General features: G+C 65.1%; 1 protein-coding gene and 1 pseudogene across 5 annotated transcripts; one reads left to right on the forward strand and one right to left on the reverse strand.

Moving 5' to 3' along the window:
• The first annotated feature begins 779 nt into the window (after nucleotides 1–779).
• Nucleotides 780–4055, forward strand: LOC309974030 (sphingomyelin phosphodiesterase 5-like; annotated as a pseudogene). Its single transcript has 7 exons — nucleotides 780–840; nucleotides 2044–2925; nucleotides 2957–3076; nucleotides 3353–3494; nucleotides 3559–3630; nucleotides 3720–3780; nucleotides 3859–4055. The product of its transcript is annotated as a sphingomyelin phosphodiesterase 5-like (transcript).
• Nucleotides 4056–4192: 137 nt separating this feature from the next.
• On the reverse strand, nucleotides 4193–14001 carry OPLAH (5-oxoprolinase, ATP-hydrolysing). Of its 4 annotated transcripts, none has more exons than XM_082858340.1 (27): nucleotides 13785–14001; nucleotides 13104–13327; nucleotides 12838–13029; nucleotides 12236–12335; nucleotides 12032–12155; nucleotides 11751–11946; nucleotides 11504–11669; nucleotides 11258–11396; nucleotides 11098–11165; nucleotides 10705–10970; nucleotides 10497–10609; nucleotides 10216–10386; nucleotides 9930–10067; nucleotides 9700–9838; nucleotides 9466–9578; nucleotides 9128–9279; nucleotides 8494–8654; nucleotides 8314–8415; nucleotides 8068–8242; nucleotides 6265–6449; nucleotides 5998–6144; nucleotides 5778–5912; nucleotides 5467–5616; nucleotides 5185–5342; nucleotides 4933–5093; nucleotides 4681–4778; nucleotides 4193–4420 (listed from the first exon to the last, which is right to left on the reverse strand). In XM_082858340.1, the coding sequence occupies exons 1-27, from the start codon at nucleotides 13936–13938 to the stop codon at nucleotides 4274–4276; spliced, it is 4074 nt and encodes a 1357-aa protein (XP_082714466.1). In that variant the 5' UTR covers nucleotides 13939–14001; the 3' UTR covers nucleotides 4193–4273. The 4 variants fall into 4 exon arrangements, with proteins under 4 accessions (XP_082714466.1, XP_082714467.1, XP_082714465.1 ...); XM_082858341.1 differs by having other exon boundaries at nucleotides 13104–13370; XM_082858339.1 differs by having other exon boundaries at nucleotides 6007–6449.
• Between the last annotated feature and the right edge of the window lie 5875 nt (nucleotides 14002–19876).

Genomic DNA, 19876 nt, shown 5'->3' on the forward strand with positions numbered 1-19876 from the left:
CTGCCTCCTCTGGGGGGCTCACCAGCGCCCCCTCCCCAGCTCCCCTTCAGTCCCGCCTACCCTGTAGGTTCACGCCCCTTCCGGGGCCCCTGGGGAGAGCCCCAAGACCAAAGCTCAGCAGCTGTGTTACCAAGGGGGATGTTCCAAAGGCCCCAAAGCTGGCCTGGCAGTGGGAGCACAGGAGCCCCTGAGACCTGGAGGGGGAAGAGCCGGAAGGAGCCCAGCTGGCAGGCAAGGGTCGTGGTGTGCCAGCAGGCCTGGTGACGGGCATGGAACTGAGGCCTGGGCACAGAGCAGGAGGCAGAGGCGACGTCAAGAGAAGGATGTGGGCGTGGGAGCGCCTCCCTCTGCACGAGGCAGCAACAAGTGCTTCTGGAACCTCACGGAGGGCAGGAGGACGTTAAAGGGAGGGGAGCCAGGAGGAACCTGGGCACCGCGCAGCCCAGGGAGACGGGGTCTCTGCCAAAGGCCCCGCAGGAAGGGACCGGACTGGGGGAGAGTCAGAGCCGGCGAGGGCAGATCCCACCTACTGCAGGGGCAGAGCTGAGGTGCGCAGGCCGACGGAAAGCCGAACAGAGCAGGGGAGAGCGGGAGTGGGGATGGGGTGGGGTGGGATTCCTGGAGGTGACCTAGAGACTCGGAGCGGGAAGGGCTCAGGGAGAGTGCGGGATGCAGAGGGGTGCAGGCCAGGATGCTGGTCCCTTCAGGACGTGCGTGAGGAGAGGAGAGCAGTGTGGGGCAGAGCAGAGGGCCTGCCTGAAGAGGGGGAGGTGGTGGGGATGCGGACCCCAGTCGAGGAGGCTCTGGAAGCACCGCTGCCTGCCAGCCTGAGGACCGCAAGTGAACAGAGGAGCCCTGGGTCTGGGTTCTAGCAGGGGAATCACGTCAGCAACCAGCGAGGGGTGCGGAGGAGAGGGGTGTAGCGCGTGCTGGGGTGCTCTGGCCCCAGAGCTCCGTCTGCTTGCGCCCCTCACTGCCGGGCTGCTACTTCAGGAGACGAAGCCAGAGCCCTGGGAAAGGCAGGGAAGGCCTCTGTGTACAGACATGTTAGAGAGCTACACATGCAGACCTTCCAGCTCTGCCTGCCGAGAAGGCTTAGCGATACGACAAACCCACGGCAGCGAGCACACCCAGCACCAGCTCTTGATTCGTAAAGGGTATCGGGGATTTCTGGAAATTGGGGGCGGGGGGGGAGAGCAGAAGCCCCTTCTCCTCCATGTCTGTAGGTGTGAAGGGCAGCCCTGGCCCAAACTTCAGGGCAATTTTAGAGACAACCTTAAGAGCTCTAGGAACTGGTTCACACCTCGAATTAGGAAGGTGGAGGGCAGGGCAGCGCCTGAGCAAGCGGGAGGCGGCTCGGTCCTGGGAAGCAGCAGAGCGCGTGCAAGAGGCTCCGTGGACGCAGAGCTGGCTTCCACCTGGCTCGCGTGCCCCGGCGGCCCGGCCTGCTGCGCGGGGCCGAACCAACAGCCCTTCCCCCAGACTGGAAGCTTCTTGGGGGCGGGTCACAGAGCCGCCTCCACTATGGGCGGTGCCCGGCGCTGAGCCGGTGGCCGGTGAGGCCTCTCCGAGTCCGCCCCTTCCTCGGACTTGGGGGAAGCAGGTCGGGGTGGGGTAGATCCCGCAGTCTGGGCAGCGGGAGCGCCGGGGCCATTACGCTCTGACTCACGGGAGGAGGGAGAGGGGGAGGCAGCGCGCATCGCGCTCCACTCCCTGTCGCTGCGCCGGCCCGCATTAAAAAGTGTCGCGCTCCGCTTGGTGTGGGCTGCACCCAGAAGTCGCTCCCATCGGGCGGGTCTGGGGGTTCTCCCCGCGGCTTTCAGGGGAGGGCGGGGCGAGAAGGATCTGGGGCGGGACTAGGGTCTCTTTCGCTTTCCCTTTTGTTCTCCAACCGCCGCCGAGGTTCCGCGCGGGTGAGGAGAGGGCGGCTTCCCGGGTGGCTCCGCCTGTGCCCATACCCCCAGGCTCGCGGGGGCTCAGCGCCTTGCCTCCTCCGCGCACAAGTTGTGCCACGTGGCCTTGACCCCTGTGACTCCCCTGCAGCTCCCGGGCACGCACGAACGAGTCGACTCGCACGCTGGAAGCCAGGGGGTCGTCGGAGAGACTTGCTACCAAGAGCCCGGCGCGCCACGCCATGCCCGCCCGACTGGCCCCCGACGCCCTGCGCCCTACGGCCCTCACCCTTCCCGCACCCTGTGCTGCACGCTCTCCCCGGCCTGGCCCGCGCGCTACGTTTCTCGGCCTGCTGGGCCCTGGACCAGCTGCTGGGCTGCTGGGCGCCGGCCGCACGCCCGAGCGACCAGATCTGGCTGAGCGCCGCAGCGGGCGCCGGAGCGGCTCTGTCGCTGCTGCTGCTTGTCGGCCTGCCTGTGGCACTGCCGGACCTGCTGCTGCAAGCCTGGCGCCGTCCCTTCTGCTACCAGCCCCCTCCGCAGTGCTGGGCGCCCCCCACGCCCTGGCGCCCCCCCAATTGAGCCCGCGCGCAGCTTCAGCTTCTTCGGCGTCAACCTGTGCCTGCTCCCCGACGGGCTGGCGCACAACCAGCGGCGGGCCGAGACCGTGGGCGCCGTGCTGCTCGCCGGCCTGCGGCATTCGCCCTATGGGGCTACCGGCTGCAGTTGGCCAGTGCAGGGGTGCCGTGAGGGGTGCTGATAGGCGCCGTGCCAGCGAGGCTGGACTTCATGTGCCTGCAGGACGTGTTCCATCTTCGCGCAGAGCGACGCCTGCTGAGCCGCCTGGCACCCAATCTGGGCCCGGTGTCGTACGACGTGGCACATTCGGCCTGCAGCCCGGGCTACACCTGAAGCTGCTGGGCAGCGGGCTGCTGCTGGCCTCGCGCTACCCGCTGCTACGCGCAGATTTCCAGTCCTTCCTCACGCACGTTGCGAGGATGCGCTGGCCTCCAAGTGACTACTTTCTGCACAGGTGTCCGCCCACCGGCCGCGGCGACCCGGAACCCGGAAGGGGGCGGGGCATGGGGTCGAACGCGCGAAGGTCCCCAAGCGCAGCTGGGCATCCCGGACGGGCGCCACATCGTGGGCTTTCCTGCACGGCACGCATTTGCATTCGCCGAGCGGTGAGCCCGACTGGCTGCTCGTAGGCTCGTGGGCGGGCCGCCCCCCCTCACTCTGCGCGGAGTCCCAATCCTTGTCTGCACCTCCCCTCCCCCCACCGTTTATTCATTGCCCCAGGCGCCGCCAGTCCCTTGGAGTGCTGGTGGGCTCACAGATCGGGACCGGGCGGGGCGGGGGAAGGCGCGGGCGCAGCTGGGTGTCCAGGAGGCAGAATGGCACCTCGGACTGGGCCTTCCTTCCCTCCCCGTCCCTCCCCTCCAACCCACCCCGCCCCGCAGAGGACGGGCTCCTGCGCCGCACACAGCTGACGCTGTTGCTGGACTGGGCCGAGCTGTCCGAGGTTAAGAGCCGCCAAAGTGACGAGGCCGTGGCCTTCAGTGTGCGCCTGGGTGACCACAACTTCGACAACTGCGCGCTTAGGTGAGAAGAGGCTGCAGCGGGGCGGCCGGGCGGCCCCGCCCACGGAGCGCCGGCCTCTCCGCAGCCCACGCGCGGGAGCAGCGGCACCAACTGTTCAGCCGCTTCCGGGACCGCCGCCGGCCGGGGACGCGCCGGGGTTGGGGGCGGACGGACCCAGGGCGGGCTCGCGGGCCAGGCTCCCACTGATACCGCCTCTCCCCACCGTCCTCCGCCCCCCCCCCCCAGAAACGCTGCTGAGATCCTGCAATCTCCGCCACTCCGTGGCCTGCCCCGCGGAGATGCTGAGGTGAGTGGCTACCTGGGGGCCAGGCAACGCCCAGAAGGAGGGATGCCCTGACCTTGGTGACACTGCCACCCTCCTCAGAGCCTTGGAAAGGAGGAAGGGCGCCGCCACTCTCTGGCAGGCCCTCCCAGGGGAGGCCGCCCGGCTGAGCACTGGCGGGCCGGCGCCTGGACTACGTATGTCACCTACCGAGGAGGACCCGGAGTAGTTCTGAGCCCAGTACGTGCCAGAGCTCAGGGTGCTGGGCCTGCTGGCGCTGGGGCGACCCCTCAACCTGACTCCTGCCCCCAAGAGGTGGAACGGGTGACATTCAGCACCGCCCTGGTGGGGCTTACGGACCACCTGGCGGTGGGACTTGCAAGCCCTCCTAAGGCAGGTACGGAGGAGACAGGTGCCAGCACGGGTGGAAAGACAGACAGGGACACAGAACGTGAGCCTGGCCAGCCGCCACTGGAACAGGACGACTTCAGGAATCTTTATTGTGCGGGGCCCTCCCTCACACAGTCTCCTGGGCCCTGCGGTACTCATAGACGCTGCCCCGCTCAGGGAAGGTTAGGGGCTGCAGGAGCGACGCCGGCAGAGGGGCGGGGTCCTCTGGGTCCCCATAGCCCCCGCCGCCTGGTGTGTGGAGACAGAACACATCCTGTGGGGCAGAGGGGAGGTTCAGTGTGGGGATGGGCTCTGCCTGTCTCCTGCCGCCATCCCATCCCCGGCGGGGCAGTGCAGCCACAGCAGCCAGCTGGGACCCCAGAGTCTGCAGCCCCCATCCTTCAGGAGCCAAATTAAACTCCGTCTCTAGTTATCTATGCAACTCCATTCACTCCATTCACTCCATTCACTCTGTGGGATGAGGGCAGCTGGGGGTGGGGGCGGGGATGGGACAGGCCAGGCCGCAGTCCTTACCCCCGGGGACACGAGCACTGAGGTCTTCCCACCCAGATTCACTGTCCGGCCGCCCTTCCGGATCAGTAGGTTTAGGCCACGAGTTCCGGGCTCACCCCCTGCAAGAAGAGGCAAGGTAGGGGCGGCCCAGGAGGCAAGGAAGTGAGAGGCGTGGGGAGTTGGTGGGGGAATAGGGGGGTAGATGGGACAGGAGGTGGGTGGGGAACTGACGGCCGTGATGGGCTGGGGGGAGAGGGGAAGGGAGCCACTTACCCATAAGGCCGTAAGGCTGGAAGGCGCGGCGCTCGGTCAGCACTGACAGTAGCGCCTCCTCACGAAAAAGCAGCTCGCGGATAACACCATCGCCGCCCCGGAAGCGGCCGCGCCCCCCAGACCCCAGTCTCAGTTCAAAGCGGCGCAGGATAACTGGGTACCTGCGCAGGGCCAGGGTCTCAGCCCAGCCTGCCCCGCCCCCGCTCCGCCCCGGCCGGGCTCCTCAGCCCCACCCCTTCCTGCAGCGCTCACCTGCTCTCCAGGATCTCGGGGTCGGTGATCCGTGTGTTGGTCATGTGGCTGTGCACACCGCTGCGCCCATGCCAGCCGGGGCCCGCGCCCGCACCGCCCGCCACCGTCTCGTAGTAGCCCATGTGGGCGTTGCCCAAGGTCACGTTGTTCATGCAGCCCTGGCGGGGACAAATGGCCGCTGCACTGGCTGGGGGCGCGTCCCCTCTCGGCCGGTTGCAGCCTGCAGCCCTCCCTCCCCCCGCCCCCAGCAGCCCCAGAGCTGTGCCCACCGGCCCACCACACCTGGGAAGCAGCGCAGGCCCCGAAGGCCCCCAGGATGACGTCCACCACCCGCTGCGACGTAAGCACGTTGCCGCCCACCACCGCCGCCTCTGGGGACGGGTCCAGGATGGAGCCCTTAGGGATCACAACATGCACCGGTGCCAGGCAGCCCTGTGGGGAGAGGGGCCAGCGCTCAAGAAGAGTTGGGAGGTACACCACACGCGTCCCTAGGATCAGTCCGACCTTGGGCTGACCTAGCCCCAGGCTCCCTCAGGGTGACGTGGGGCTTGGGGTTGACCTGCTGTCCGTGTGCGCAGCACACCCTTGCACACCTGGTTGAGTGGGATGTCGCGGCCGACCAGACAGCGAAGGCAGTAGATGAGCGCAGACAGCGTGATGGCCCGAGGCGCGTTGAGGTTGCCGAACACCTCGGGCCCCGTGCCGCTGAAATCAAACACCGCGCTACCCTGCCCGCCAAAGAGGAGGGGAGAAGTCAGCAGCCGGGTGGCCACGGCCCTGATGCCTGGGGAGGTCCTTCCTCCCAAGACTGACCTCACTCACGTCGATCTGCACTCGGAGTCGGATGGGAGAACCGTCGTCCATGTGGTCCTCTGCAGACACCTCCAGGGGCAGGCCCCGGGCCTGCCGGGAGGTTCCAAAGGCCCGAAGCATGTCTCGCACAGCTAGCTCAGCGTTCGCCTGGTGGAGAGTATGTTCAGTAAGGCCGCGCCACCTTCCAGGTGGGCCAGGTGCCCCCACCTCCGTCCACCTGCCTGGGGCAGGCACAGAGCTGCCGGCTTGCTCCTCCCCCCGGCCCACCTGAATGTGGCCCATGTAGGCCTGCACCACCTCCAGGCCGTACTGCCCAATGAGCTCGCCCACCAGCTGGATGCCCTTCTGGTTGGCTGCCACCTGGGCACGCAGATCTGACAGGTTGTCGTGCAGGTTCCGTGTTCCGCTGCAGCCTGGAATCTTGCCTGGTGCCCGCAGGGCTTCGGTTACCGCTGAATGGATGGGATCGCCACTGAGCCACTCAAAGTCCCAGGGCCACCTGGTGCCCTGCTCCACACCTGCTGTGCTTCTCTGCTGGGGCACTGGCAGGGACCACATGTTGGCCCATCACTGGCTCCCCACTACCCTGCTGGCTCTTCCAGGTCCCTGAAAATCCCCAGCTTCCCCCCATCAGCTACTGAACCTTCTTCCCACACCACAATGCCCCAGGGCACCCTAGGATGGGACAAGCAGCTTTGACCGTGACCATGATCTCACGTGGGCTGGAGGTACCCAGGGCAGGGGGCAGGGCAGGGGGAAGGTTCCCTCAGCAAACCCTCCTCCCTCCTTCATTTCTCCTGCCCTACCTCCCCACCACCTGGCCCACACTCTCCAGCCTTTTCTGGGCTCCCCTCCCCTCTCCCAGCAGGAAAAACCACTTCCCTTAACCCTCCCACACTCACACTGCCCTCAGCCCTGGGGCCCCAAACTCACCGCCACAGCCAGTCGTTTTGAAAGAGCGCCAGCATGGCTGCCTGTGCGCCCCGCCACCGCCCCCAAAAGATCTGGACAAGGCGTCCACCTCGGGCAGCAGTACGGGTTCTGGCCCCGTGGACCACTCCCTGCTTCGGGCAAGCTCCCCTCCTGAGTCTGGATCAGGGTCCTCTCAGGCTCCCTGGCCACTGGGTCCTCTGCCAGACACGCCTGCACAGGTCCCTCGGTGACCCCTACCCTCTGCCCCCACCCATACTGACCAAGGGAGCAGCCAGGCCTCAGTCACTCTGTTCGTGTTCTCAGCACCCACAACAGCCCGTGGCTCTGTTACCCCACCTTCCACCTGCCCACATCACCTGTCCTCACTCTGGGATGCCCCGTGGGCTCTCACACCAGCTGTCCCTGACCCGCAGGTGCCACTGCAGTCTCTGTCCCACCTTCCTGGCAACTGCAGTGCCAGGACCTCCATCCTACAGCTGTCCAAACTTGATTCCCTCCCCGCTGCCCAAGTCCCACCACTTACCAACCCTGACCTCCAAAACCCCCTCACCGTTGCCTCCCAGCTTGAGGCTCAGCATCTTCGAGGGCGAGAGCGGCTGCCCCCCCCACGCCCCCTGCCTGGCCTGCAGGAGCCTCCACGCGCCCTGCACACAGGTGGGGGCTTGCCTGGCACACAGGCAGCTCAGGCCCAGCTGAAGCCCTTCACGGCTACCCAGTGACTGACCCAGGCCCCGAGAGCCTGCAGCCCCTGGCCGCTGGTGCCGCACTGGTGTCTCTGCAGTCCCCAGACCCAGTGCAAGCCCAGTGCAAATCATAAACGCCACCAGCAGCCGCCCACCTTAAAATAAGCTCCTCCCCTTCCTGCACCCAATCCCTTGGGTGTCCTGGCCAGCTCCCCACCCCCAAACCTTCCAGGCCTCCTTGGACCCAGGCAGAACTCAGCTCAGCTCGTCTGATCACCTCTGAGAGGCGATCTGCAACCACCCTGGGGGGTCACCGACCAGCTCCCTCAGCCTGGAGGCTGGCCTAGGCCAGGGGGGAGGGGGGCAGCGGGGGCTGCATCCCCATGTCCGGCCCAGCCTGGCTGCACGAAGCGGCCAGGTGTTTCAGCCCCACCCCAGATCCGTTCCCACTCACCCTCCTCCTGGAAGACACCCGCCTGGACGAGTTTGAAGGACAGAAAGAGGGCGCCCTCCTGCTGCAGGGTGGTGGAGTGGGGGGGCATGGAGCCCGGTGTGATGCCCCCAATGTCCGCGTGGTGCCCACGGCTGGCCACGTAGAACACAGGCCGCGTCTGACCCGGCCAAAACACCTAGGGGTGAGGGCAACGGTCAGGGGCGCCGGCGGCCCTACCACCCGAGGTACCTGGGCAGCGACCCTCACCGGTGTGATGACGGTCAGGTCTGGCAGGTGGCTGCCCCCCGCGCAGGGGTGGTTGCTCAGCAGAACGTCGCCGGGATGGAGGTCAGCCCCCACGTGCTGGATCTGAAGCCAGGAGACAGGTGCAGAGTGGGGAGGGGGCCGGTGCAAGGGGCGGGGGGCAGGGAGAGGGGCCCGCCGAACCTGGAACTGCACCGTCTCCTGCATGGCACCCAGGTGCACAGGGATGTGAGGGGCGTTGGAAACCAGCCCCCCGTCGGGCCCAAAGAGGGCGCAGGAGAAGTCCAGGCGCTCCTTGATGTTGGTGGAGATGGCCGTGCGCTGCAGGATGCGGCCCATCTGCTCTGGGGACACAGAGTGACCAGATGCCCGCTGGCCCCACCCCATCCACAGCGCATCCCCGGGGTACGGAGAGGCAGGGCCCACCGCCTTCAAGGCCTCTGAGTCCCGGACCCAGGACGCGAAGCGGGCGATGGTCCACCCAGACACTGCGAGGCCATGGCCAAGCCACATCTTACTCGTGAAGGGCACCCCCTTCCTCCCCAGCCCTGCCCAGCGCCACCATCAGCCCTACGCCCTGCTTCGCACATTAAGAAACTGGTGCGAGGCACAGGCTTCGGAGCCTGGGTTCACCGTGCGGAGCCCAGACCACGCGGTGCCGGGAGGAGAAGAGCGCCCACCCTGCCCAGGGCCTGCACCACCGCAGGACGCCTTCCGCTTCCGCCCCTTCCCCCGGGTCACGCTTTCTCTCCGCACACCCCTGCCTGGTGCACCGCAGGGAGCGGGGCGGGGGAGCAGGATGGTGGAAGCCACTCACCAGCAATGCTCATGAAGCGATGGGAGAAGATGGACAGGTGGATGGGGTCGAGCTGGGCACCCACCGTGCCGGGGGCCTCAGCCCCCACGGAGATGCGGATGTCCCCAGTCTCAGTCACCTCCGCTTGGCAGGCTGGCTCCACCAGGATGGTACTGCGGGCAGGGCAGCAAAGGGGCTGCAGGAGCCAGGCCACATACTCCTCCCAAGCAGGGACCCCACGTGCCCAGGCCCAGAAGCAGCCCAACCAGGAAGGAACCCGAGAGCCCTTCAGGCTCCTGCAGCCTGGGCCCCACGGGTCACCCCAGCCCCGGCAGCCATGGCCCCGGCCCTCAGCCCACCTGTTGCTGTCAATGAGGAGGCAGGGACCCTGCAGCTTGTGCCCAGCGCCCAGCTCGCCCAACAGGTACACGGGGGTCTCCTGGTAGCCCCCCTCGAAGTAGCAACGGGTCGTCTGAGGAGAGCGTCAGGTGAGCGAAGTTCCTAGGGCCGGTGCCCTCCCTGCGTCTCCCCCTCCACACCTGTCCCCGTGTCCCAGTGGGTGTGGGTGGATGGGCACAGGCAGGGCCACCAACCTTGTCTACCCGGGGAGGCCCACTCTGGGCTTTCGGGACATACTCGAGGCGAAGGCCACTGCGGCCAGTGCCCCTCACCCGCACGTCGTCCACCACCACTGGCCGCTCAGGGATGATGAAGCCAAACTCCCTCATGTACCTGCACACCCGGAGGTCCCGGAGAGCCATCAGGGCGGGCAGCCAGGCCAGCGGACGCCAGGCAGGGCTCCCAAGACGCGGAGCTCACATACCTCTCGACGAAGCCTGCCCCGAAGTCGCCCGCTCGGGGTGAGTGGGCCGTGGCCAGGTGCTGGTGGGCGGACACCATCAGGGCGCAGTCCGTGCCCTGGTAGCGCAGGTGCAGGAAGCTCTCGGTGCTGATCTGAGCCCTGCAGCGGCGACAGGCAGGGCAGTCGCACTGGGTACCCTTGAGGACACCCAGGCCACCCCTCCCTGACTGCCGCCGAAGAGGCCCCAAGTGCAGCGGCTCGGGTGCGGCAGGCCCTCCACCTGGCCCGGCAGCCCCCGGAGCCCCACCTGGGGAAGCCCTGGGCCCGCAAGGCATCCACGCACTGCTCCTCCAGGCGGCTCAGCCTCTGGTCCAGCTGCACAAAGGTCTCGGGCGCGTAGGGCAGGGAGCAGGGCTCCTGTGCCTCGTGCACCACGTCTGCCAGGGCCAGCCCCAGTGCTGACAGCAGCCCACTATGCCTAGGGGGACAGGGACCGCACAGCGAAAGGGTGGGGTGCCTCCCACAGTGGCCCCCCGGCCCCAGGACACACGCACCACACCCGGACACACGCACCACACCCAGACACACCTATGAATGTGCACGGTGTCCATGCCCAGGGCCCGGGCGATGGCGCAAGCGTGCTGCCCACCAGCTCCCCCAAAGCACGCCAGCACGTGGGCCGAGGGGTCGTGGCCTCGTGCCTGGGGAGCCAGAGGGGATCAGTGGCCTACCCTGCCCCGCCCGGCCCTCCCCCATCCTGTCCCCCACCCCTGGGCGAGGGGAAAGGCGGCTGTACCTGCGTGAGCGCACGGATGGGCCGGCACATGGCCTCGTTGGCCACACGCACAAACCCCATGGCCACCTCCTCCAGGCTCAGTGGGGAGGCCGGACAAGGCCCGTTGGTCAGGAAGCTGTTGACCTCAGTGGCTACAGCCTCCAGGGCCTTTCGGGACGCCTCCGGGGACAGTGGCTGGTCCTCTCCCGGCCCAAAAATGCGGGGGAAGGAGGCAGGCAGCAGGCGACCCAGGACCAGATTAGCATCCGTCACGGTCACAGGGCCTCCTGGGAGGTGTGCACGGTGTGGGGCTGGAGGTGAGCGCCGGGAGCGGGCAGTGGGGGTGGGGCTGGAGGGGTCGCTGGGCCTGGGCCGTGTGGGAAGGGGACTGGCAGAGCACGTGCCAGCTCTTACCTTTGCGGTAGCAGGCGGGGCCAGGGTGGGCTCCTGCAGACTCTGGCCCCACCACGAAGAGGCCTGACCTTTGGAGAGGGGAATTGGAGGTGGAGGTGGGCTGGGAGGCAGGGCTGGGAGGCAGGGCTGGGGGTCCGCCCAGGTGCGGGATGGGGCTGACCTGAAGAAGAGGCGGGAGCCCCCACCAGCTGCCACGGTGTTGATGTCCAGCTGGGGGGCCTGGAGGGTGACACCAGCTGTGCTGGCCTCGAAGACGTGTTCAAATTCGCCAGCATAGCGGCTCACGTCAGTAGACGTGCCTGGTGGGAGACGGGGTGATGAGGGTTCATCCCACAGACCTGGATGCCTGACATTGCCCAGCCCGGCATCTGAGGCTCCCCCGGACCCCCCCCTCAGGCCCTCATACCTCCCATGTCAAAGCCGATGACAGGATGGCCACCCTCCACCCGGTAGGTGGTGGCTGAGTACCCAACGACGCCCCCAGCAGGGCCCGAGAGCACAGCGCGGGAGCCACTGAAGGAGTCCATGGGCGCCAGGCCACCATCGGAGCGCATGAACAGCACCTGCACGTCCTGTGGGCAGGCAGGTGGGCAGTGAGGGGCGGGGCGGCGCAGGGCGGGGGTGGCTGGGGCGGGCCGGCGGGGGGGCCTCACCTTGAGCTGACCCTGGAAGCCACGGCGGAAGCCCTGCACGTAGCGCTGGATGGTGGGTGTGAGGTAGGCGTCGGCGCAGGCAGTGTGCCCCCGGGGCACGATGCGCACCATGGGCATGGCCTCCGAGGACAGTGACACGTGTGTGAAGCCCAGCTCGCGGGCCAGGGCGCCCACCTGCTGCTCGTGCTGGGCCCACCTACGATGGCGTCCGAGTGCCGCTGAGCTACCTGCCCACCCGCTGGCCCACCTGCCGCCCGCACCCCCAGCCAGCCCACACTCACGTGTATGAGTGCATGAGCACCACGGCCAGGCTGCGGATGCCTCGGGACAGGAGCCCCTCCAGCTTCCCTCGCAGGCCCCCCAGGTCCACAGGCTGCTGCACCTCCAGCAGGTCCCCTGTGCGGCCTGCAGGGAAGCCCGCCGCTGCCCCGTCAAAGGCCCATCTGGGCCTGCTGCCCTGCGCCCCAACACTCGGGCATCCGTACCTTTCACGGGCATCCCAGCACCTGGCTCCTCTCGATACAGCACCACACGCTCGTCCACTTCCAGCACCTCCTCATACAGCATCTCGGGCATGGGCACGGCCTGAGGGCAGGCAGAGGCTCAGAGGAGTCCCAGGCCTGAGGGTCCCTGCTGGGGCCCTGCACAGGTGGGGCAATGCAGGCGAGCAGATGTGTCCCAACAGGCCAGTCCACAGGCCCAGGAGACACAATGAGACAGGGTGACACAGTCAGAGCGGGTGGCCCCGGGAAGGCCCCCCCGGGGGGCGGCTCTCTGCCCCCAGGCCTCTGAGTGCAGCCAACTGCCCCACCCCCACAAAGGCAGCTCCTTCCCAGAGCCCAACCGTGGGGGTGAGGGTCAGGGTCCAAGACTGGGCGGAACGGCAGACAGGCATAGGACAACACGTGACCAGTCAGGGCTAGGGGGACGCAGCATCCCACTACGAGTGCCCGGAACCTCCTCTCTATCAGCTGGTGGCCTTGGGCTGGCACTGACCCTTCCAAGGACCGCCCTCCCTGCGGGGCCACGGCACTCCAGGGAAAACATGTGCTGCAGAGCTGGCCACCTGCTGGCGTGATGAACTCACCAGGTCAAAGAGGTCTTCACGAGCCTGGGTGCCCACATGCAGCAGGTCTCGGAAGCCGCGAGTCACCAGCAGTGCCACCCGCTCCCCGCGCCGTTCCAGCAGCGCGTTGGTAGCTACCGTGGTGCCCATGCGGATGCTGGCGATGCGACTGGTGTCCAGCGGCCGGTCCCGCGGCAACAGCATGCCCCCCTCCTGGGAACCACGTGGTCAGCCATCAGGCCTCTGGCCCCAAGTCCCTCCCCACCCCACCACTCTGCCCTGGCCACCTGCTCCAGGATGCGGCGGATGCCCTCGGTGGGTGCGTCCACATAGTTGGCGGGGTCTTCTGAGAGCAGCTTTAAGACCCTCACGTGCCCCCCTGGGCACTGGGCAAAGACATCTGTGAAGGTGCCTCCGCGGTCAATGGCAAAGTGGAAGCGCCCCTCCGGGCTGCCCATGGTGGTGGGGCTGGAGTCCAGCAGCGACTCTTCAGCCGGCAGTCCTGGGAGCACTGGACAGAGGCAGTGGGTCAGCAGGGAGGCCTGGGGGGCATCCTGGGATGGGGAGAAGACAGGGGTTCCACGCCCATGAGGGGCCCTGGGTGGAGCCAGAGCTGGGCAAGTCCTGCAGGGCCTCATGACCCCCACTCCCCAGTTCCAGTGCGCAGGGTTGCAAGGGACCCCAGGGCCTGGAGCAGGCCTTTCAAAGGAGGAGGCGCGGCGGGAGCCCTCGGGCTGGGGTTTCTGGGCCCTTAAGCACGAAGAGGCACGTGGGTTGGGGGCTGGTGAGAAAAGGCCCACTTCCCAAAGGCTCGACCTTGGAGCAGAGGCCGAGCGGGACACGGGGACGGGGCGGAGCCTGCGCAGACGACGGGGCGGGGCCGGGAGGCGAAGGGGAGCGGGCGGTGGGGGCAAGCGGGTCCGGGGGTGCGGACGGGGGAGCGGGGAGGATCCTGGCGCGGCGCCCACCTGGCCTGTCGGCTCCGGTCGCTCGCCGTCCGTTCGGCCGCACTCGCTCTGGGCCCTGCCCGCGCCCTCCCCCAGCCCGGAAGCGGGGCCCGCCGGGCTCTCCGGTTGCGTCAGGCTCGGGTGGCCCGGAGCCGCGGGCGGCAGGCGTCTCCATCCAGATCCCCGGCGGGGCGGCGCCGTGCCGGCGCGGCCCCACCCCGCGGCCCGGCCCCCGGGCACCTGGGCTCTGCGGCCGCCCGGCCCTGCGCCGGTCCGGAGCTCGCTGAGCGCGGGCGCCCCGGGTGCCCTCCTCCAGGTGCCCCGGGGCAGGCGGAGCGCAGACGACCTCGGACCGCGCCCCGCAGCGTGCGGCGGTTGTGGCGGCCCGGGGTGGGGGATGGGTGACGCGGGAGGGCAGAATTGAGTGGCCCGACCCGCGGCGGGGGGGCAGGGGGGCGTCCTGGAGAAACCCCTCACTCCCCGTGGGCGCGCCAGGCGCTGTGGGCTGGGGGCCCTCCACGCCGCCCTCCCAGGCCGACCGCGCGACGCTCGGGCTGATATCGCCAGACGCTGTGGTCAGTCTCGGGACCCCGGGGCGGGTGGCTGCCCTTCCCTGGCCCGTTTCCCGGCGAGCTGAAAGCTGCCCGGGTGCCTGCCCAGGCCTGAGGTGGGCTGGAGCTGTGAGGGGCCGCAAAGGAACGGTGGGGGATAGGGGGCTTCCCAAGCAGAGGAACAGCAGGTGAAGGGGCCACCTCACCTCACGGGCCAGGCAGACAGGTGGCCAGACAGGCAGGGACACGGTCCATGCCCTGGCCCCATCCCACCCCAGACGCTACCGCTTCCTTGAGCCCTGCTGGCCCTTGAAGTCTGCTTGGTCCCAAGAGGAGAGAGGGAGGTTGGCTGCTGTGAGAGCACAGGGTCTGGGCCGCAACCCAGGCTGCAGCAGGGCTCCCCACGGACTGGTGGCCTCTGGCCGCCTCACATCCTCTGTATGATGGGGCATTAAAGGGCAGCCTCACGGCTCCCTCACTTCAGTCTAGCGCTGCTCTGAGGTCACTCTCTCAGAGATGTCACCCTCTCCCCGCTGCACCCCTAAAAGAGCCCCCCAACTCCATTCCTCGCCCCTTCCTCCACAGCACCTGTCAGCACCTGACAGGACACGGCCGCATGGGAGCAGGGGTTTCTCCCACTTTTCGCTGTCCTGCACGGCTCGGTGAGTGCAGCCTGCGGGTCCCTGAGGAGACCCCCACGGCCCTGGCCCACGCACCTCTTTCAGCATCCCTGAACTTGATGGTTCTGCGCCGGGGCAGGCGGGGGCTGGCGGTCACCTCGGCCAGGAGCCCGGAGCTGCAGAAGCTCAGGCCGATGCCCCGGTTCCTGAGCACCAGCTTCAGCTCCTCGTTCTCCTGGATGAGCTGCACGAGCCGCCGCAGCTCTTGGTTCTCCTGTGCCAGCCGCTGGATCTCCTGCTGCAGGCCCTCGTAGCTGCTGAGGAGGGACATGCCTGGCAGCGGTGGGCGGCAGCTGCCGGCAGCTAGCGGGCTGGCCAGGGGCAGCAGACCCTGCCATTGTGAGGTCAGCACTGCCCCTCAGCCGCATTCCAGGGCTTCAGAGCACCTGGAGCAGGGCGAACTTAACCTCTGACCTCTGGCCCCCTGAGGGTTGAATGGCTAGAGGAGCCCAGACCTGCCTCAGGCCTGGAGTCCCCCTAGGAAGCTCCTCCTGGAGGACAGAAGCTTCTGCATCCTAGCCCAGGATGGCGGTGTTGCAGGTAGAGGGCTGCGAGATTCAGGCATCCTTCCCCACCCATCTGGCCACCCACTGGCCACCAGCTGCTCGTGCCATGTTGTGGGGCTGGCTGACTGGGCACAGTCCCAGAGGCGGTCGTGGCCAGCACAGCCTCTGAAGGGGTCGGGAGAGTGGATGTTTGAGCTGCCCTGAGGGAGGGGGCATCTCTGGCCCAACAGCAAGGGGGAGCTGGACTGTGGAGGCGAAGGTGGGTCAGAGCTTGGGGGCGTGGGGTGAGCCAACGAGCACCTCAGGGCAAGGCTGGAGGCAAAGTGGTCCTGCTGCTGGGGTGGTAGGGAGTGTCACTGTCACAGGGAGGACGAGGCACCACATTCAGGGCCACACCTCAGGGCATGGGCGGGGAGGGCAGGGAGCAGGGAGGCCCCAGGAGACGTTGAGGACAGCAGGTTCCTGGGGGCAGGGGGACCGCCTCAAGGACAACTGGGTTTACACTTGAGATCATATAAAGGACATCTTTCCTTCACCCAGTCTAGTTTCCAATGGGACGGCTCTGTGCAGTTGGCATTATTTTGTGTCATTTCTTCCATTATGATTATTGTTTATTTCACATCGTCATTTCCTTTTTGCGGGTCTGCTGTTTCCAGTTGTTAACCAGTAGTTTTCCTGGGATTTGCATGTCATTTCCCCACTGCTCCAGGGTGACACGCTGGCAGGAAGTTCTCGCCAGTGCTGAGCATGGGGGGACAGTCCTGAGAGCAGTTTCCGGGAGACTGGGGAGCAGCCACACTTAATCTCGATGGAAGTGATATCAATTTTAATGGTTTCTGTAAGTGGGAAATAATCCTCATTCTAAGGGTTATGAAGTAGAGTGTTTATGCAGAACTAGAGATCTTACCCCCAGACGACGACAGGCTCAGGGCAGTCAACTTCCAGCTCGGACGCTCTCTGGAGGCCAGAGGGTAGACTGTGGTAGGCAGAATTCTAAGAAGGCCCCCAAGTTTTCCTGCCCTGGCACACGCGCCCTGCATAATTCCAGTACTGTGAGTAGAATGGCTTTTACACCCATGATTGTGTTATGACACAGCTGAGGTATAAAGGGATATTATCCTGGGCAGACCTGGCTTAATCAGGAGATCCCATATAAGGACGGCTTTCTTCCTGGAGGAAGGATGCAAAGCTCCAGAGAGATTCACGCAAGGGAGATTCTCCACTGCTGGGGGGGCCATGAGGCAGGACATGTGGGCAGCCCCTAGGACCTGATATGTCATAGCCAAAATCTTGAAAGACAAAGAGAAAACTTCAAAAGCCACAAGATAAAAATAACTCATCACATATAAGAGAATACCATAAGATTTACACCTAACTTCTCATCAGAAACAATGGAGGCCAGGAGACAATGGGATGATAAACTCAAATTACTAAAAAACTCAAGCAAGAATCCAATATTTTGGAAAATGATCTTTTGTAAATTCAGGTGAAATAAAGAAAGTCTAAAATAAACAAAGAGAGAATCTATTGTTAGCAGACCTACCTTACAAGAAATACTAAAGAAAGTTCTTCAAGCTGAAAGGAAGTCACATGAAATAGTCATTCTAGTCCAGTTGCCCAAATGCAGCCATGTTGCACCCAGACTTGTGACCTGCAGAGCTGTGAGTTTACAAGTGGATGTAGTTTTAAGCCACTGCATTTGGGGCAACCTATTCCATAGCAGTGGAAGCTAGCACAGCCTCCTGTGTTGAAGGAAACAGAGGAGCTGATTATACAAGTAGCTGGGTTGCAAAGGAAATGGCATGTTTACTGTCCCGGGGCAGAGTCAGCCTTGAGACCTGGGATGGGAACTTGGAGCGGATACACTTGGATCTTTGGCTGCCAAACTCCCACGAGCCCCTTCCTGGCAGAAGCAGCCCCTCGTTCCTCGCTGGAGGAGCGGGCAGTGGCCTCCCCTGGGGTGCAGAGGGCCGCCGACCACTGCTGCCACTGTAGGTGCACGTGCTGTCTCCCCTCAACAGGTGCGTCCAGTTCTCAGTCCTTGGACTCTGACCTGGCCTTCTGCCTTATTTTGACTGGAAGAACGTGGTGGAAGTGACAGTGTTCCTGTGCCGAGCCGTGACCTTGAGAGGCCTGGCAGGGGCAGGAGTTCCAGGAGTGACCCTGTCACTCTGGAGCCTGTCATTCTGGGCGTGCAGCAGTCATTCGTGGAGGTCTACTTCTTGGTAAGAAGAGCGGGACCTGCCCCTCCCCGCCCTGCTCTGCATCATGACAGCTGGGCTCCGAGAGGCTGTGGCCAAGAGCACGGGGCGCCCTGGGCTTGGCTCCAGCCGAGGGCAGAGGAAACTGGGAGAGACGAACTGAGAAGACGAGGCCTCCCCCGCAACAGCCGCGGGTCAGGGGTATCTCTGGGAGGGGCAGGCTCCCACCCGCCCCAGCTCCCCCAGACCCCAGCCAGCGGTGAGGAGGTGAGACGGAAGGACGAGTGGCTCCACAGCGTAGCTGAGCAGCTCCTCGGACGCTGAGTGTGGTGTTGGGGAGGATGGTGGAGATCCTAGTGGTGAGAAATTATTAAGGAGCTCAAACAGGACTTTCCTGGCAGTGCAGTGGTTAAGACTCCCTGCTTCCAATGCAGAGGGCATGGGTTCAATCCCTGGTCGGGGAGCTAAGATCCCACATGCTGCACTGAGCAGCCCCCCCCCAAAAAAAAGCTCGAACACGTTACCACAAATCCGAAGGCTTAGAACAACAGACATTTATTCTCTTCCAGTTCTAAGGGCCGGAAGCCCAAACGGAGTCATTTGGGCTAAAATGAAGATGTCAGCCAGGACAGTCCCTTCTGGGGGGTCCGGGGGGGGGAGGAGTTTGTTCCTCGCTGCGGCCAGCAGCCAGGACAGTCCCTTCTGGAGGGTCCGGGGGGGGGGGCGGGGAGGAGTTTGTTCCTCGCTGCGGCCAGCAGCCAGGACAGTCCCTTCTGGAGGGTCCGGGGGGGGGGGGGGCGGCGGGGAGGAGTTTGTTCCTCGCTGAGGCCAGCAGTTGGCGCTCCCCGGCTTGTGGCTGCATCACTCCAATCTGCCTCCAAGGCCACCTCTCCTCCTCCTCTGCTTCTGCAACCAAATGCCCCTCTGCTTCCACCTTAAAAGGATACTCATGATTACATGTAGGGCCCACCTGGATACTCTAGGACACTCCTTCCTTCTCAAGACCCTTAGCTTAATCATACGTGCAAAGTTCCTTTTGCCATTGAAAGTGACATTCACAGTCTTTGGGAATTAGGACCTGGCTATTCTTCAGCCTGTTACAATGGCTGGACGTGGGGCAGACTTGAAAGTGTTCCTCAACCACAACCTGATTCATCAGCAAAGGGCAGCACGTCACTGGCTTGGGAGCTGAAGCACAACCTGTGCCCAGTCGGTGGCTGAACCCTAAGCTATGCTGACTCAGACGCAACTTCTGGGCAGCCAGGCTTAACTATAAGAAGGGTGGGGGGGACTTCCCCGGTGGCACAGTGGTTAAGAATCCGCCTGCCAATGCAGGGGACATGGGTTCGAGCCCTGGTCTGGGAAGATCCCACGTGCCAGGGGGCAACTAAGCCCATGTGCCACAACTGCTGAGCCTGCGCTCTAGAGCCTGTGTGCCACAACTACTGAAGCCCGCGCGCCTAGAACCCGTCCTCTGCAACAAGAGAAGCCACCGTAATGAGAAGCCCACGCAGCGCAACCAAGAGTAGCCCCCGCTCGCCGCAACTAGAGAAAGCCCGCGCGCAGCAATGAAGACCCAACGCAGCCAGAAATAAATAAATAAATTTATTTATTAAAAAAAAAAAAGGAGGGGGGAGGGGGCCTGAGGAGTGACGTCATAAGCTGCACACTGTGGAGGAACAGACTTCACAGAACTGCTGCAGCCAAGCCACTGGACTAATTAACAGCAACAGCAACAAGCCCAAGGAGGGGCCAGCTAAACGTGACCCAGAGTTACTACAACAGATCACCTAAAACGTCCAGCTTTCAGCAAAACACCCTGAGACGTGCAGAGAAACAGGACAGGGTGATGGTTGCACAGGAGAGGCACGCAGCAGTCACTGCCCTTGAAGGGCCAGGTCTTGGTTCGTAGACAGAGACATCAAAGCTTCGCTTACACAAAGGCCCGTGAGAGGGGTGGCTGTAGTGACAGGCGGTGGCAGGCCCCTCTGCCACTGCAAATACCCCACCTGGGGCAGCAGAGACCCACAACCTCACTCGCACCCCTTCCACCTGGAGGGGCAGTTATTCTGCCCCAAACCAACCCCTGTTCTGGACACGGCTTTGCCTCCCTGACAGCTCCTCTCCCAGCACCTTCACCCCAGGCTTACCAAGTGCCTTACCTCCCGCTGGATG

This window comes from Leucopleurus acutus (genome assembly GCF_964270905.1).
Source record: "Leucopleurus acutus genome assembly, chromosome: 17".
In the NCBI taxonomy this organism is placed as follows: Eukaryota; Metazoa; Chordata; class Mammalia; order Artiodactyla; family Delphinidae; genus Leucopleurus; species Leucopleurus acutus.

Coding starts and splice junctions, on each gene's coding strand:
- OPLAH (XM_082858338.1), bottom strand. CDS start 13,938: ATGGAGACGCCTGCCGCCCGCGGCTCCGGGCCACCCGAGCCTGACGCA. Junction 6,450..8,067: donor GGGTGTCTTCCAGGAGGAGG/GTGAGTGGGAAC, acceptor CCATCCATTCAG/CGGTAACCGAAGCCCTGCGG. Junction 5,094..5,184: donor CCCGAGATCCTGGAGAGCAG/GTGAGCGCTGCA, acceptor GGCCCTGCGCAG/GTACCCAGTTATCCTGCGCC.